Raw genomic sequence first — 18,474 nt, 5'->3', positions numbered from 1 at the left:
TTAGTTTATTCGTATGCCGCCCTTCTCCGGGAGGGACTCAGGGCGGCGAACAACTCAGAAGGAAAAAAGGGGACACAAACATAATACACGTAATTAAAATACACAAAAGTCATACAGCCATACAAGTCGAGAGGGGAGGGGAACTCATCAACCCCAGGCCTGCACAGCCAGGTTTTGACGGCTTTCCGGAAGGCCTGGAGAGAGGTGAGGGTCCGAATCTCCGCGGGGAGTTCATTCCAAAGGGCTGGAGCTGCTACAGAGAAGGCCCTCCCCCGGGTGGTAGCCAGATGGCATTGGCTGGTAGACGGAACCCGGAGGAGGCCGACCCTATGCGATCTAACGGGTCTTTGGGAGGTAATTGGCAGCAGGCAGTCTCTCAAGTACCCAGGTCCAATACCATGAAGGGCTTTATAAGTTACGACTAGCACTTACTGGTACTGGTAGTATGGAGTTTTCCTTCTGCTTTTTGTAGTCGCAACAGATGCGCAAACCTATTATGGAGACGGTTGTTTTTAACCAAAGAAAGCAACCTTTAGAGTGCTAGGATGTCTCTAAAAAGAGAAAAGCTGCATTAATGCCAGGAGTCTGGCATTCTTGCAATAAATGAATATAGCCTGCGTGTAGGCTTTGTGTGAGGAATAAGCGCAGCCAACATTTCAAAAAGACCACAGCCAAGTGCTCAGACACACAAAAAACAAAAAAAGTAAAAAGATGTGTTGGAGAAAAAGCACTGGCTTAAGTATGTTCTAAATTTAGGCCCTCGTTGGGAGTTCTTTGCAAGATCGAAATTACTGCCTGTCCTCAAAACCTCCATACACAAGGGCCACGCTGAAATGTAAATTTACCGTAATTGCAACGTGACAATCCGACGCCCTGAAAACACACACTGCTCCATTATGCTCTGCATGATAGTTATCTTTCTGCTTTAGGGAGGGGAGAGGAAGAACACCGATCAAATTACGCAGACGTGAAATGACTTCCAAGTAAAAGTCCCAGTTTAAGAACGGGCTACAACGTAAGTTTATTAGCTGTATTAATGATTTGCCACCTCCGCATATTATAAGTGCACACAGGCAGGATTTCAGCGCTCCTTGCTCAGAGTGGTAGTTCCATCAGAGGCAACTAAGCAGGACTCTTAATTAAAGACCCCAAGGTTTCAGGTCAATAATTGTCCCGAACAGTGGCGGGTTTCAATTTTTTTTAGAACCTCTTCTATAGGTGTGGCCTGCTTTGCACTAAACTTTTTCCAACTTTAGTGAAGACGTTGACTTCTGCAAAAGGGGCGTGTGCACAAGCATTCCTTTTATAGTCTTGAGAGGAGCCTAATTACCACCAGCTGAGTGCAATTATCTCCTGTAACTGCGCAACTGTTCCTTACGCCTATTAGCTCTTGGTTGCCGGGCATCCAGGAACAACTCCCTTAGCTCCTCCCCACTGCTCCAATGCATGACATCATGATGACACTCCCTTGTCTCCTCCCCACTGGTCCAAGGCTCAGGCGCCTCCTGGTGACCAACCAGCCTCTCTGCACCATGCTCAGAGTCGGAACTCTGTCCAGGGTCCTCCACATCCTCCAGAGCTGACTCATAGGGCCCCTCGCTGTCGGAGTCTGGTGGCAGCTCCAACGGCTCCTGCTGGGCCACAACACTTACTTTAAGATACAGGTAGTCCTCAACTTACAACAATTCATTTAGTGGCCATTCAAAGTTACAACCGCACTGAAAAAAAGTGACTTATGACTCTTTTTCAGTTACGACCTTTGCAGCATCCCCATGATCATGTGATCAAAATTTAGATGCTTGGCAACTGGTTCACACTTATGACGGTTGCTGAGTCCCAAGGTCACGTGATCCCCTTTTGCAACCTTCTGACAAAGCAAACTTAAATGGGGAAGCCGGATTCACTTAACAGCCAGATTTACTAACTTGCCAACTGCAGTGATTCACTTAACAACCGTGGGAAGAAAGGTCGTAAAATGGGGCAAAACTCACTTAACAACATCCCACTTAGCAACAGATATTTTGGGCTTGATTGTGGTCATAAGTTGGGCTTTCGGTACTAGCCTCAGCATTTCTTATTTCTATTACTACAAATAGCAAGATGTTGTTTTAAGTGCTGTGAAGTCGGAGAAATGAAATATTGTAAGTATCCCTACAGTGTTGTATGTATTCTGATCCTTTGGCCCCCTGTGTGAGTGAAATTCAGGATAAACACAGAGGGAATCGCAGTCCCTTGATTGAACAGCAGAGAATAAAGGGTCACTGTTACCAAAAAAAGAGATAAATCTGTATTTTGTCCTGAAATCAATATAGTAGTCACGGAATGCATTTTCTTAACTATAATATCAGCGTGCTAAGAAAATGTAATTTCCCCAGATCCTCCTTAACAAATGGGTAGTAAAGGGATCATTCTCAAAGCATCAATATGAAATTTGGGAAAACTGCCTCATTGTATACAGACATCTGAGAGCTTGCCTTGAGCAAAAATTACTTAAATTGGCATCTCATGTTAAATTGGGTCATTTAAAAAAAAAATAGTCATGGACAAGAACTATCTGAAGGGATTCTGTTAACCCCTACATTTCTACAATCTAAGCTGTGATGCTGTGTTTGTGGAACCAAAGCACATCCCTCATACATGACAGGGGAAAAAAATGGCTATCTTGGGGAAACCCAGGATTTGCAAAAGAACACATAATTTTCAGAAGATGAATCTGGTTGGGAAAAAAATCTCCGTGGCACGACAAAACCGCGCTGGTCAAAATCGCGGTGATAAAATCACGGCGCTAAAGCCACGACGTCATCACCGCGCGTCATCACCGCCGCGACAACAGCGCGGCAACAGAAGGGCGCTTTAAAACGGCACCGCGGCAGAAAGCCGACTTCAATTAAGGTAAGCGTTAGGATTAGGTTTAGGGGTTTGTTTTAGGGTTAGGTTTAGGTTTAGGTTTAGGGTTAGGGTTAGGGTTAGGTTTAGGGTTAGGTTTAGGGTTAGGGTTAGGTTTAGGGTTAGGGTTAGGTTTAGGGTTAGGGTTAGGTTTAGGGTTAGGGTTAGGGTTAGGGTTAGGTTTAGCGTTAGGTTTAGGGTTAGGGTTAGGGTTAGGTTTAGGGTTAGGTTTAGAGTATGAGTGCTTGGGAATGCGCGATTTTGCCCTCCACAATTATGTCATCGTGGTAGGGTCGCGTTTTTCCTTAGCACTTAGAATGGTGCGAATTAGTCTTCGCGCTTATGTCTCCGCGCCGAAGGGCTTCGCGGATTTGTGGTGGAACCAAAATCTCAACACTAAATCAGGTCCAGAATGCTCACCGAGAAGCAGAAAATCATCACAAAGCAATGCCGCAGGATTTCAGGATTTTGGGATATTTCAAAAACTATATGTACCCTTCCTCATACAGAGATGTTGACCCCCATCAATTCTGCAATGCCTTCACAAATGCAGGAAGTCCACCACACGTCTCTTAAATATTACAAAGCGGTTTCCAAGCTTACTTTCTTTGATAGGAAAATCCATCATGGCAATTGCTGTTTTTTTTTAACTGTCTTGTATATCTTATTACCGTGTTTCCCCAAAAATAAGACAGGGTCTTTTTTTTTCTTTTGATCCCCGAAATAAGCACTTGGCCTTGTTTTTGGGGAGGCATTATTATTTTTGAGGTGCAGGAAGTAGCGAGTGTGGTCACCTCATGGCTGCTGCTGTGTTTCAATATTTTCAGGGAGGGATTATTTTAGCGCATGCGCTCAAAAGCCCGATTGGGCTTATTATCTGGGGAGGTCTTATTTTCGGGGAAACAGGGTAGTTTTACTCTGTTAAAATATTTCAGGTCTTGCATTGTTCATATGAGAATATGAAGAAAGCATCTAGGTCAAACCCAGGGCTGTGGGCCAGATCCAGCCTGTGGGGCTATAGCAATAGCAATAGCAATAGCAGTAGACTTATATACCGCTTCATAGGGCTTTCAGCCCTCTCTAAGCGGTTTACAGAGTCAACATATTGCCCCCAACAACAATCCGGGTCCTCATTTCACCCACCTCGGAAGGATGGAAGGCTGAGTCAACCCTGAGTCGGTGAGATTTGAACCGCTGAACTGCTGATCTAGCAGTCAGCTGAAGTAGCCTGCAGTGCTGCATTTAACCACCGCGCCACCTCGGCTCTTGGAAACAGTGAAGGACCAGCTTGCACCGCTTCTGCTAGTGAAAATGCCCCCCTCCCCCGAGCTCTGTTTTCAGCTGCCACGCCCCCGGCAACCGTCTGCCAGTGAAAACGGAGCTCCATTTTTATTGGTAGAGGGTTGCAGGAGGCCATGGCAGTCGAAAACGGAACTCAGGAGCCCATTTTCGGTGGCTGAGCACTCGGTCCACCATAGGTGACCTCAACAAGAGTGATGTTGGGCTGGTCACCCCTACCCTGGCCATACCCATCCTGGGCCTCCAAGATCAAACACAACCCTCAATGAAATTGAGTTTGTCAGCCCTGATCTAGGTGAAGCTCACATTGCTCCAGAAGATCACAGATCATCTCACAGAGTCCTCTACAACCAGGGTTTCTTAATCTTGTTGAACCCGCAGGGTCCCCCAGGAACCCCCAGGATCCTTTGAGAATCTGATGAAACACCAAAACCCTTCTCAGAAATATGTATTTAAATACATAAAATAAAATGGTGATTCTCTTCCATCCAAGTTCAGGAACCACCAGAAATCTATCACAGTTTAAAATCACGACTCTACCAGAAGGATAGGATAAGATGCAACAGCATCAAGATGACATTTGGAAGCCAAGTTTGAAATAGACTTACTTCACATGTAAAGTAAATGATGAACAGTATCTTATGAAAATATTTCACATAGGAACTGGAATATTATTAAATCCAGTCTCTTAAGTTTATCTAGCTAATCCTGATAATGTATATGGAATTGGCTCCCTATAAACAGGAATTTTACCAGTGTTTTTCAATCTTTTTTGTGCAAAGGCACACTTTTTTCATGAAAAAAATCACGAGGCACACCACCATTAGAAAATGTTAAAAAATTTTAACTCTGTGCCTATATGACTATATATAAAGTAATTCTCCCACGGCACACCTTACACTATGTCACGGCACACTAGTGTGCCGCGGCACAGTGGTTGAAAAACACTGGCCTATACAGTTGTAGCTGCTTTAAAAAAATCACACACACAGAGAGACATGGAAATAATGAAACACACTAAATAAGACTTTCAAGAAATAAAAAGAGAAGGCTGTGTAAATTTTGCAATGGGAAGAATCACAAAAATGTGCTCTACATACACTACGACACGAATCCTTTGCATACTTCACTTAATACACTAAGCCATGGATCTCGTAGAAATTATGAACAAGTTTGCTTTTCACTGATGGGATAAAAGAAATATTCCTTTACTTATTTATTACCATTACTGGTATGGCTTAAAGGAATTGAAAGATGAAACGAAATGCCGCGGGAGACTTAGCAGCAAGCTGGTGTCCTCAGATTCAACAAAAACAACTATATCCTGTAGAGAGAGAGTGTGTGTATGAATATGTGTGCGTGCACAAACACACAAATAGCAATAGCAATAGCAATAGCAGTTAGACTTATATACCGCTTCATAGGGCTTTCAGCCCTCTCTAAGCAGTTTACAGAGTCAGCATCTCGCCCCCAACAATCTGGGTCCTCATTTCACCCACCTCGGAAGGATGGAAGGCTGAGTCAATCTTGAGCCGGTGAGATTAGAACCGCTGAACTGCAGATAGCAGTCAGCTGAAGTGGCTGCAGTACTGCACCCTAACCACTGTGCCACCTCGGCATACCAAAGCTTGGGTCTTAGAGGCATGAGCTTTCGTAGAGATACTTTGAGTACAAATAACTTTCAATCTGATTGCAGAAATAGATGCTATCATGAAATTGATCAAATTTCCCATTCAGTGAATTATGTTTATTTCTCTTATATATTGCCTTATCTCTAACAGGTCAAGGCTGTATACACTATTCACACCTGGATGAAACACCATCAAATAGATTTGGGGTGAAGCAACTGATTAGGCCAAAGAACCATAATTGACTGGCAATGAATCCCTAATCAAAGTTTAAATCACAGCTACCTAAGTCATTTAGAGTTTAAAAGATTCAAACCAATAATGACTGGCAACCAGAGCTTTTAGCACTGCGGTGATACAATTGATGATCACAGTATCATTCATTAGTTAGCAACAGGAATGTAGTTGCCATATTTTGCTCTAGCTGACTTTTGGTTATTCTTCAGGGTAATGTTTTAGTAATTGAACCAAGTATCAGATCAGATTATTTCAGTATGCATAAGGACCTGCTCATCCCTTCCAGAAAGCTGATATGAGCTTTGCTTATTTGGAATAGCAACAGCAATAGCAGTTAGACTTATATACCGCTTCATAGGGCTTTCAGCCCTCTCTAAGCGGTTTACAGAGTCAGCATATCGCCCCCCACAGTCTGGGTCCTCATTTCACCCACCACGGAAGGATGGAAGGCTGAGTCAACCCTGAGCCGGTGAGATTTGAACCGCTGAATTGCAGATAACAGTCAGCTGAAGTGGCCTGCAGTACTGCACTCTTAACCACTGCGCCACCTCGGCTCTTGGAAGCTAGTGCTATGAATGAACTGGTCACTCTTTGGCACAACTATCATCTTAAATATTCACAGAAACAGGAGAATCAATAAAAAATAATCTTTCAGGGATCAACAACAGCCCCAAAATTGTCTCACAAATCACTTCCTATGTCCTCACAAGGCCAATGCCACAAGGAAAGTGATACGCACTACATCAAATCTCTGGGAAAGGAAAAGCCATTAAATTAAACCCTGAATGAACGTTAATTTGGAAATTTAGGGAACTCATGAGAATATGTCAAGATGTACAGTGGTGGCCTTACATCGTGACCCGCCAAAACCGCGGAGGACAAAATCGCACTCGACGAAAGCGCGCATTTGACGTCATCACAGCGCGACGAAAAAAATTAAACATTGAAATAAAAATAAAATTAAAGCAAGCCGATTCACATAAAGGTAAGGGTTAGGTTTAGGGTTAGGGTTAGGTTAAGGGTTAGGGTTAGGGTTAGGTTTAGAGCGTTAGGGTTACATTTAGCATTAGGTTAAGGGTTAGCGTTAGGTTTAGCGTTAGGTTAAGGGTTACGTTTAGGGTTAGATTTAGGGTTAGGTTAAGGGTTAGGTTTGGGGGGGTTAGGGTAAGGTTTTCGCTTTATTTTTACATTTTTCGATCACAGCGCAATGTTTTCGTCGCACTGTGATGACGTCAAATGCGCGCTTTCGTCGAGCGCGATTTTGTCCTCTGCGGTTTTGTGGTGGAACCGCCTTACATATCACACCAAGATACATATAATGTGATTCATCTGATTCCAGCTGAGCATATTTTGTGTGGTTGATGCTTCTGCTTTAGCATTGTGAACTCAACCAATTATGGATTTTGCCAAACATTATGGTTAAATCTTGTATGAAACAAGATAATTGGGAGTAGGTTCACATATTGCACTAAGTCATGGTTTACTAAACAATGAATTTCGCAATAAAACACATCGATGTCTATAATTTTCCCCCTAAATCCCATTTAGAGCAACAGGTTTTTTTTAATACCACAAGCAGATGGCCTCCAATATCCAACATTCCCAACCAATACACTCAATAAGTGTGCCTGTTAGCTACAATAAAATACAAGCAACCTGGAAATTGAGAACGTGACTTATAAGAATTATATCCTTGGTCCATTAGATATTTGAGTTCAAAAAATGGAAGAATAAGAGGTTGCTATTAACATTTTGTAATTAAGTAGTTTTATTTCATTCCCAAATACATAACAATAGAGAAAACATCTAATCAATGACTCTACCACTAATGCAGTTTTCTCTCCTAAACTGGACACCCAGAACCATCAATGCCCAATAAACATTGTGGTGCTATTTGGAAATCAGATGATACTTTTATAGCCACCGTAAAGCCAATTGGAGGTTTAGAGATCCAATCATCTAAATTAATTCAGATAGATAGATCTAGAACGAAGAGATTTACTGATGCCCAACGTTACAAGCTCTGGATTATGGCCAGAGTCAAGACCTCAACCCAGATCTGTGATTAAATACACTCACTGGCAGCTCTGAATTATGCCATCAGCTACTATTACAACATTTGTTTTGAGTTGTATAAAAGACTCCTGATCCTGTATTATCTGCTTCAAATTCTAATTGCTAAAACCGACAGCTGAATCTGATAATGGGCCCAATGTCAAAATTCATCCCTAGCAGAAAGCAGGATAACAGGATGGCTTCCCACAATGCCAAGGCCATGTTTAATCATGATTTGCCGAATAACCACGACAGTTAAATTTTTCCATCTCACCACCATCAATCTAGGAGTAAGGTGTAACAAAGGTATATCCTAGATCAGTCAAGAGGGCTTTTCACAAACATATTCCCCACAGAGGAGCCATCCAAGTTACAAATTGTATTACACCGCTATCAATGCCTAGGTGGGATGGCTGTATCTATAAACATAGTGGTAAATGTTGCAACAGACATCCCACTGCTGTAAGATTGCAATACTCATTATCCACAGCTGTCACGCAGCCTAAGAGCCGAGATGGCGCAGTGGTTAAATGCAGCACTGCAGGCTACTTTAGCTGACTGCAGTTCTGCAGTTCGGCTGTTCAAATCTCACCGGCTCAGGGTTGACTCAGCCTTCCATCCTTCCGAGGTGGGTAAAATGAGGACCCGGATTGTTGTTGGGGGCAATATGCTGACTCTGTAAACCGCTTAGAGAGGGCTGAAAGCCCTATGAAGCGGTATATAAGTCTAACTGCTATTGCTATTGCTATTGCCACTACAGCTGACTGTTATCTGCAGTTCAGCGGTTCTAATCTCACCGGCTCAAGGTTAACTCAGCCTTCCATCCTTCCGAGGTAGGTGAAATGAGGACCCAGACTGTGGGGGCGATATGCTGACTCTGTAAACCGCTTAGAGAGGGCTGAGAGCCCTATGAAGCGGTATATAAGTCTAACTGCTATTGCTAATAGTACTAGAATTCCTAGAGCAGTGTTTCTCAACCTTGGCGTCTTTGTCCTGTGGACTTCAACTCCCAGGATTCTGGGAGTTGAAGTCCAAAGGACTGAAAGTCGCCAAGCTTGAGAAACGCTGTCCTAGAGCATAGGTGTCAAACTCGCTGCGTCAAGTTGCTGTCACATGATGTTCCATTCGTGAAGCAGGGGTTGGCATGGCCTGTGCGTAACGCATCCAGCCCGCGGGCTGCCAATTTGACGTCCCTGTCCTAGAGGCTTATCAGTTGGAGAAAGCCGAGAACCCGGATTGTTGTTGGGGGGCAATATGCTGACTCTGTAAACCGCTTAGAGATGGCTGAAAGCCCTATGAAGCGGTATATAAGTCTAACTGCTATTGCTATTGCTATTTCGACTAGCAACAACATACTTGGTCTAAAGCTCAAAATTTTCACAGCACCCATTTTTGAAGAGATATTAAAAATAAGACTTTTCTGCATGCAAAATAGATTATGCTATGGAATCACCAGTGATTTAGCTTGGTACGAATTTGGGCCTTTCAGAAGAAATCATACACTGAATTTGGACTGGCTCACTAATGCTTAGCTATGGGTATCTGATGATTGCGCAAGAACAATTTCCTATACGAGTTCTCAACCAGGAGGGCAGAGGATCAGAATGAGATATTTAATTAAATCTGGGTTACAGTGAGAAACATTACTAGAAAAAACAGTGTACGATACTTCGGCATGAAATAAAACAGTGTTGGAAAAATCCATTTCTGCCAGCAGCTCAGAAATGCAGCCCATTTTTTCTTCTCACCTTTTAATTATTTTACTTCTACTTCACAAAAAGCTTTTGGAATATTCTTGGTTTTTCAGTCTAATCAACTGATTCTCCAGTAATCATTTTCAGGTTACACATCTTTCACTTGCTTCATGCGACTTTCTCTAAAATAAATGAAGAGTATTTTTTACTCTAATAATTAGCACCTTTTTCAATAATGGGATTATTGAAGCATAATGGAATGTGTGTGTGTGTGTGTGTGTGTGTGTGTGTGTGTGTGTGTGTAGTATTTGTGCTGATAAATAAATAAAGGGAGACTAGTATAGATCTATTTCAAGCTATTTAGCTCTCATCAGCTAGCCATACCCTTACTGGGATTCGGCTAGCTGATGAGAGCTAAATAGCTTGAAATAGATCTATACTAGTCTCCCTTTATTTATTTATCAGCACAAATACTACACAAATGTAACAAAGGCAACAGTAAAATATTGGGCTTTCTGTCTGGATGGTCTCTTGTGACGAGCCGATGGACAGAGAATGGAAGCAGTTAGATTCCTCCCATAATTGGGGCATACCAGGGGTTGTGACTTTATATATATAAACATCCACACATGTATGTATGTATGTATGTATGTATGTATGTATGTATGTATGTATGTGTGTGTGTGTGTATATATATATATATATATATATATATATATATATATATATATATATATATATATATATATATACACACACACACACATACACATACACACACACACATACACATACACACATACATACATACACACACACACACGTTGCATTTGTGCTGATAAATAAATAAAGGGAGACTAGTATAGATCTATTTCAAGCTATTTAGCTCTCATCAGCTAGCCATACCCTTACTGGAATTTCAACCTGTGCTGTATTACATATTAGGCAGTTGTGTTAGCCACTAAGCCACAGGTTCTCCTCCTTTATCAGCTGAGCCAGGGAAATAGGTATGTAAATATTTGGGCATACCAGGGGTTGTGACACAAAATTACATACATACATACATACATACATACATACACACACACACACACACACACACACACACACACACTGCAATGCTTTGGATTGATTTCCAAAAGTTTTTCCAGAATGCAGTAACACTCTCCGAGGGGTGGGAGGATATTTGCCTTAAAATGTTGCTGATTGATGTTGCACTCCTGGAAATTGAAACAATTTTGGGGGGGGGGAACCTACATTTCTTCTGGTGGATCAAAAATGATATATGAGACTTTAATCATAGCACAGCATTACAGGATTAATAAGAAGCATATGGGAAATATTATTTGTCCCTGAAGGAATGAAGTAACCATAGAACCATAGTGCGGAGTGTGGATGTTTTCTTGTCCAACCCTCTGCCTATATCATCCCAGTCAAATGGCTATTCTTGGAAACCTCCAGTGATGGAACAACTGAAACCCCAGGAGACGAGCTATTCCATTGATTAATTGCTCTCATTGTCAGAAAATCTCTCATGACTGCTAGGTTAGATCTCTCTTTGACAAGCTTCCACGCATTACTTCTTGTCCTGCCCTCCCTGTCCTAGAGAGTAAGAAAATAAACCACAATTTGAGTGATGGGCTTCTTCTAAAAGTCCAACAGAATGGTGTGTCCCGGTCTCTTCCTTGGACAATGTCGTCTGATGGGATTTAGGAGAATCTGTCATTTCTGCTATGGGGCCTGCCCTATGGAACAATCTCTCCCACCTTCTGTTCAAGATTTGATTGTCCCCAAGTCTGTTAGTCTTCAAGAAGGCTTTGAGGCTGTTTCCTCAGTTGTTGATCGGGGATGTTAGATGAGTCCATCTTGGGTGGTGAAATATATGTTGATGTGCCCCAACTGTGGATTTATTGCCTTCATTGATTTTCAGTTCTTCTGTTGCAGGGGACACTAATCTCATTTTTATTATTGTATGCCCTCAGGAGTCACATTTTGGCAAGTGGGGTAACTCTATAATTTCTTTAACAAGTCTTACATAATATTTTTTATTTCCATTTCATTCTATACAATCACATGTTTACTGTGCATGTAACATTGAGTAATAAACACAGCCTTCACTTATATAGAAAATGCCCCCTACAATACAAACCCAATATACCACCTTGGCCCACCATACACCCTCTTTCAACCCCCTCCAACTTTCATTCTTCCTTCTTACATACCCCTCTACTACCTACTTCCCCTCCCCCTCTATCACTCCCTCTCTTCATCCATTCCCTCCCTTCCTTCTCCTCCTCCTCTCTCTCACCCTCTCCACCCTCCTTCTTCTTTCGCTCAACTCCTCCCTTCGGTTTACTTCTATTACCTTCCAATATATTCAATTTCTTTAACAAGTGAATTCCTAATCACAGTTAATAGATTAAGAACGTAACAGCTAAAGCAAACCACACTCGGACTAGATACCCGGTTTTGCCTATCATTGTTGCTCCTCTTAAAAATAAACTAAGGTAGGTCCTCTACCATTTTCAAGAGGAATTGAAGCAATATTTAATCACCCGCCAAAGAAAGTTGCAAGATAAAGCAAGAATGCCCTCCCTTGATTAGCTTAAACCACCGGGCAGTTAATTCTAACACGGTTCCCAGAAGGATTGCATTTTGCTGAGCTTCGGTGTTTGGGGATTAAGCGAACTACAGCACATTCAGGATGAACAGTTTCATTTTACAGCGTAGTTGTTTATTTGAGTCATGCTGGAAAGTCAGGGAGAGACTCTCTCTTGAGGTGAACATGACTCCTTGATGACTTCATGGCATCTCCATGCAGCTTCTTAGAAACAATTTGGAAGTGCTTTGCCACTGCCTTTTCTTGGATATTTTTTTTTAAAATTTCTACTCTAACCTAAAGCTTTGGGATTCCCTAATTAATCTGCAATCCAAGTATACCACACAGATCTGGCTCAGTTTAGATGCCAGAGGCTAGAGAAGATGCAAAACACCCAAAACAGCTATCTCTCTCTTCCCCAAGAAAAAAAAGAACCAACTGTTAAAGGAAGCAAGGGAGGAATTGCATTCTAAATATTTAGAATGGGCTCCTGCAGCAAAAGATTATACTGCAATTCCACCCTTAAGAGCACCATTCCTATTTGTGATTCCGACTCTTCTGCATAATATGATGATTAAAAGTCCCAAATAAATCTAGCATTTATTCATATCAGAGATTATACCGAATTAGCATCAAGAATTATAGCGAAATTGTTATGCTGTAATTTTGGAAGACAATTTCTTGGTGCCTTTGACCAAAACCTTCATTCTCATATTGAAGTAGTCAATATATCTCTAACTGGCTCCATCCATCCATCCATCCATCCATCCATCCATCCATCCATCCATCCACCCACCCACCCACCCACCCACCCACCCACTGACTAGGGTTGGTCATGTCAAATTCTATTTGGCTTTAACCATGGTTTGTTAAACTAGTAACTGGTTATTTATAAATTCATGTTGGTTCCTGTGGAAATCAGCTACCCCCAGGGGTCCGGACCTCACCCACTCTCATGGCCTTCAGAAAAGCTGTTAAAACCTGGCTGTTCCGGCAGGCCTGGGGCTGTTGACCTTATTGTAAAGGTCCAGCCCCGATTAGAAATGTATGCGTGTTGGGAATTTTTAAAATATTCTTTTATTTTGCTTTTCTTTTTCTTTCTTTGTAAGCCGCCCGGAGTCCCCCGGGATTGGGCGGCCTAGAAATTTAACAAAAAAATAAATTTAACAAAAAAATAAATAAATGTTGATAAAATATGACTGGTTCACAGTATCCTATCAAATCACATTAAGAATTAGCGTACTAAGAGCGCGTACCAGCCAATTCAATGACACCTTCCTTTCTTCCTTAAGTGAAAGGTTAGAATTTGTAGTCTAAAGCTAGCAACTCTGTCCCTTTGTGTTTTAAGCTTCCTTTGTGTCAACCTGCTTTTCACCAAGAAATATATACCATCGTCACATGGCAAAAGTACTTATGAAGTGGGACAAGCAAAATTCCCAGGTGAAAAATGCACACACTGGAAATCTTTGTCTAGAAGCTGGGCAGGCAGACCCAGCTTATGGGTCACCTGGTTTGTCTGAATGACGCCACTGAGAATCCAGAATTTCATTTATGATTTTGTTTCATTAAAAAGGAACCTCCTTATCATAGGAGCTTCACTTAGAAACTATTATTGATTTTGCCAAGAAAGGAAAAATAGGTGGGATTTTTTTGTGCATTCTTAGCTTAGAAATCTAAAACAGGATAAGTTATAAAAGGATTGTGAAAAATATACGCTCGTATCTCACTGACTTAAAGAATTCCAAGGTAACAAGAGATTATTTCACTTTAGTCATCAGAGCAAAGGATATCCTTAGGACAGTGTTTCTCAACCTTGGCAACTTGAAGATGTCCGGACTTCAACTCCCAGAATTCCCCAGCCAGCGAATGCATTCGCTGGCTGGGGAATTCTGGGAGCTGAAGTCCGGACATCTTCAAGTTGCCAAGGTTGAGAAACACTGCCTTAGGAGGAAGGTTATCCCTGAAAAAGGAAAGGTATTATAGGAATACAGTTCAAACACAAGTAACAGAAGGTTTTTTTTTTTCTGGGGGTGGGGGTGGGGAAACCATCCAAAACGAGCAAACATTCTTTATTACGTCCGTGTGAAATAATGTGCTTGAGAAGCAGCTGAAGGAATATCACGGCTCATAATCCTCCCTCCCATACAAACAGCCTGCTTTTGTACGGCTTAATTACCAACATTAATTTAGCCACAGCTATTCCATTAACCCAATTTTTCTGGGTTCACCTGACATACTAACCGTTTAACTACAAGGAGCTGAATTCACACCAGGTAGGTGAAAATGTGGTTGAACAGCTTTTGTCAACCTTTTCTTCACCACTGACCCCTTTAAATATTTTTTGTGGCCACGGACCAGGTCCATGGACCCCCCCCCCCAAGACTTAACTCAAGAGTTAAATCATAGTATTACTTCAAGACTTTGCAAATCCCCTGTGATGACATCATGCAAACACCCCACCCCGCTGACCACAGGTTGAGAACCACGGTTCCACCACAAAACCGCGGTAGACAAAAGCGCGCTCGATGAAAGCGCGTACGTGACGTCATCACAGCGCGACGAAAACATTGCGCTGTGAGCGGTAAATTTAAAATTAAAGCGAAAACCTTACCCTAACCCCCCCAAACCTAACCCTAAACCTAACCCTAAACCTAACTCTAAACCTAACCCTTAACCTAACGCTAAACCTAATGCTAACCCTTAACCTAACGCTAACGCTAACCCTAACGCTTAACGTAACCCTAACCCTAACCCTAACCCTAAACCTAACCCTTACCTTTATGTGAATCGGCTTGCTTTAATTTTATTTTAATTTCAATTTAATTTATTTTAAATTTTTTTCGTCGCGCTGCTGATGACGTCACGTACGCGCTTTCGTCGAGCGCGCTTTTGTCTACCGCGGTTTTGACGGGTCACGGAGAACCACTGGCTGATATTAATCTACTACTAATGTAGTCGGTGTTACGTGATGACACATCCCTGTCCAGGCAGAGGTATTTAGAAACGAAAAATGGCCTGGTCCTGTGCCAAACCTCACCCACCCACCTCCCACTTCCTGCTGTGGAGTCTTCTCAAGCGCAGGGACACATTTAAGCCTTTGCAGGACCAGAACCCGCCCCAGCCCCCTCTGAGCACCTCCACTCAAGAACTGCATTCAAAGAACTGAAGCCACACATGATCTCATCCATTGGTCCCCCTGCAGCTAAGGTGGACTGCAGAGAACTTCATCAGAAGTTGCAAGGTCCACTTCTCCTCCACCCGGCCCCAGATACAAGATGCCACCTTTCCTGCTTTACTGTTTCTGCCAGAGAGAAGCCAATAGACCCAAACCACCCATTCTGCCCCTGGAGGAGAGGCAAGGGGGCTTTCCCACTCTGCACCACCTCCGTTGCTCTTACCTTGCTGACGATATTCTGCTGCAGGCCCGCAGGGATCCGGTGGTACCTCTCACTGCAGTGGCAGTAACTGTCATTTTTCCCCTCGGGGGTGGGCAGCTCCGGGGCGGCCAGGATGCCCCTACTGTAGCTGCTGCTGTGGTTGTAGCTGGGGCTGGTGGTGAGACCCCTGGGGGGCGGCTGCGGGGGGAACTCGCTCCAGTTGCCCTTCCCATCCGTCCCCTTGCACCGAGAGATGGGATGCACCAAGAGGAAACTGTCCGAGAACTGGCTGAAGCCGATGAAAAGCGCCGGGATCCAGGTGAGGAAGATGAGGGCTTTCTGGTGCCCTCCGCCCAGGCGCCCCAGGAAGGGCAGCACGGAGCCGTCGTAATCCAGAAGCAGGGGGCTGCAGGAGCCGGAGGGAGGCGTGGGAAGAGGCAGGCTCTGGATCTCCGCCGGGAGACCCCCCGCAGGAGGGGCGGCCGGGGCTGCCGGGTCCGCCTCCCCGGCAGGCAAAGACCCGTTTTCTTCGGGGAGGGGTCGGCCCCCTCCGCCGCCCTCCTCTCGGCGCCGCTCAAGCGCCATCCAGCCGCAGCAGGAGGAGGAGGAGGAGGAGGGAAGGCGAGCTTACATAGAGGGGAACCGGGGAGGCGGCGCCCGGGCCACGATCCGCGGGCTGGGAAGCCGGAGGGAAGGCTGGGCTGAGCCGCGCATAGGGGACCGGCCGCGCTCAGACGCCCCCCCTGGCTTCGCCCCCTTCCCCAAGCCCGCCTCGGCCGCCACACCCAGCTCTCCCCTTTCCCACGTTGCCCTACAAAACCTCCCCGCGTCTCCTTCGCTTCTTCCCGGACACGCGGGTGCCGTGCCCGCCGGGTCTACGGAGAGAAATCGGGTCTCAAAGATCTCCTTCGGGTGGCGGCGCGGGTCCCTAGCCAGCCCGAGCTACCGCCGATTAAGCACGCCGGTGGGGCGGGCGGGCGGACGAACGAACGATATCCCTTCGCCGAGGCTCGAGCAGGCGGAGCGTCGAAAGGAGCCGCATTCGCTGCGCCCAGCCAGCGCGGGATCCGCTCCTCTCGCGGCTGCGGATCGCCTCCTTTCTCCAGTCGGGGGTTGGGTGGGGGGGGCGGCGGTGGCGGCGTCTCGCCTGCCTCCCTCTGTCTCTTTCTCCCGCTCCTCCGCTTGGCTCCCTACCTGGAAGCCCAGCCCTCCCCCTGAGCCAGCTCCCCGCCTCCGTCTCCTCCTCCTCTCCCGGAGGTTCCCGGAGGTAAAGGTAGCGACTGCAGCCGCCGCCGCCGCACCTGCTGCTGCCGCTGCTGCTTCTGTAGCCGCCTCTCCTCTTCCTCCTCCTCCTCCTCCTCCTCCTCCTGCCGTATTGAACCTCTGGCGGCCGCTCGGCTCCCCCTGCAGGAGGCGATCGCGACGCCCCCCCCCCCCCCCCCCACCACCAGACATCGGATCGGCTTGGCACGACGACAGGAGGGAGAGTTTCCAGGCAGGCCGGCCAATCTTTGGGGCGAGTGCCAGGAAAAGAGAGAGACAGAGAGAAAGAGAGAGAAAGACACGGCTTGGCTTGGCTAGGCAGCGTCTGGGCAGAAAATAGGTCGGGTGCAACAGCGAGTCTCTTGGGTTACGCTAAGCTGCGGCGTGGCTCGGTTGGGTTTTGGAGGGCGGGACACCTTGTGAAGCTTAAGGTATTTGTAACCTGGGAGTCGTTGTTTTATTGCTTAACCCAGGGGTAGTCAACCTTTCTATACCTACCGCCCATTTTTGTATCTCTGTTAGTAGTAAAATTTTCTGACCGCCCATCGGTTCCACAGTAATGGTGATTTATATCTATCTATCTATCTATCTATCTATCTATCTATCTATCTATCTATCTATCTATCTATCTATCTATCTATCTATCTATCTATCTATCTATCATCTATCTATCTATCTATCTATCTATCTACCTACCTACCTACCTACCTACCTACCTACCTACCTATCATCTATCTATCTATCTATCTATCTATCTATCTATCTATCTATCTATCTATCTATCTATCTATCATCTACCTACCTACTTACCTACCTATCATCTATCTATCTATCTATCTATCTATCTATCTATCTATCTATCTATCTATCTATCTATCATCTATCTATCTATCTATCTATCTATCTATCTATCTACCTACCTACCTACCTACCTACCTACCTACCTACCTACCTACCTATCATCCATCTATCTATCTATCTATCTATCTATCTATCTATCTATCTATCATCTACCTACCTACTTACCTACCTATCATCTATCTATCTATCTATCTATCTATCTATCTATCTATCTATCTATCTATCTATCTATCTATCTATCAATCATCAGACTTATATACCACTTCATAGGGCTTTCAGCCCTCTCTAAGCGGTTTACAATTTATTTTTTTTAAGCAAATTGAGTCAGCAACTTGCCCCCACAGTCTGGGTCCTCATTTCACCCACCTCGGAAGGATGGAAGGCTGAGTCGACCTTTGAGCCGGTGAGATTTGAACCGCTGAACTGCAGATCACAGTCAGCTGAAGTGGCCTGCAGTACTGCACCCTAAACACTGCGCCACCTCGGCTCTTTATAAAGTAGGGAAGTCAATTAAATGAAAAAAAGGAAAGTGCTTCAGCGTCGGACAAAACCCTTACCGCCCACCATGAAAGCTG

The 18,474-nt window shown here is 44.4% G+C and overlaps 1 protein-coding gene across 1 annotated transcript in view; it reads right to left on the bottom strand.

Annotated features, from left to right (window-relative positions):
- Positions 1-16,498, bottom strand: part of SLC22A23 (solute carrier family 22 member 23) — a 101,094-nt gene extending 84,596 nt beyond the window's left edge. Inside the window, exon 1 of the mRNA XM_087707526.1 lies at positions 15,797-16,498. Coding sequence (XP_087563652.1) covers positions 15,797-16,360 — 564 coding nt within the window. The 5' untranslated portion in view covers positions 16,361-16,498. The remainder of the gene's footprint in view (positions 1-15,796) is intronic.
- Positions 16,499-18,474: the final 1,976 nt, after the last annotated feature.

The sequence above is a fragment of the Thamnophis sirtalis genome, unplaced genomic scaffold, assembly GCF_051295495.1.
Source record: "Thamnophis sirtalis isolate CommonGarterSnake01/CBP01778 unplaced genomic scaffold, rThaSir2_p1.2 scaffold_2, whole genome shotgun sequence".
Taxonomy (NCBI): domain Eukaryota; kingdom Metazoa; phylum Chordata; class Lepidosauria; order Squamata; family Natricidae; genus Thamnophis; species Thamnophis sirtalis.
This window is presented reverse-complemented; position numbering and strand designations above follow the sequence as displayed.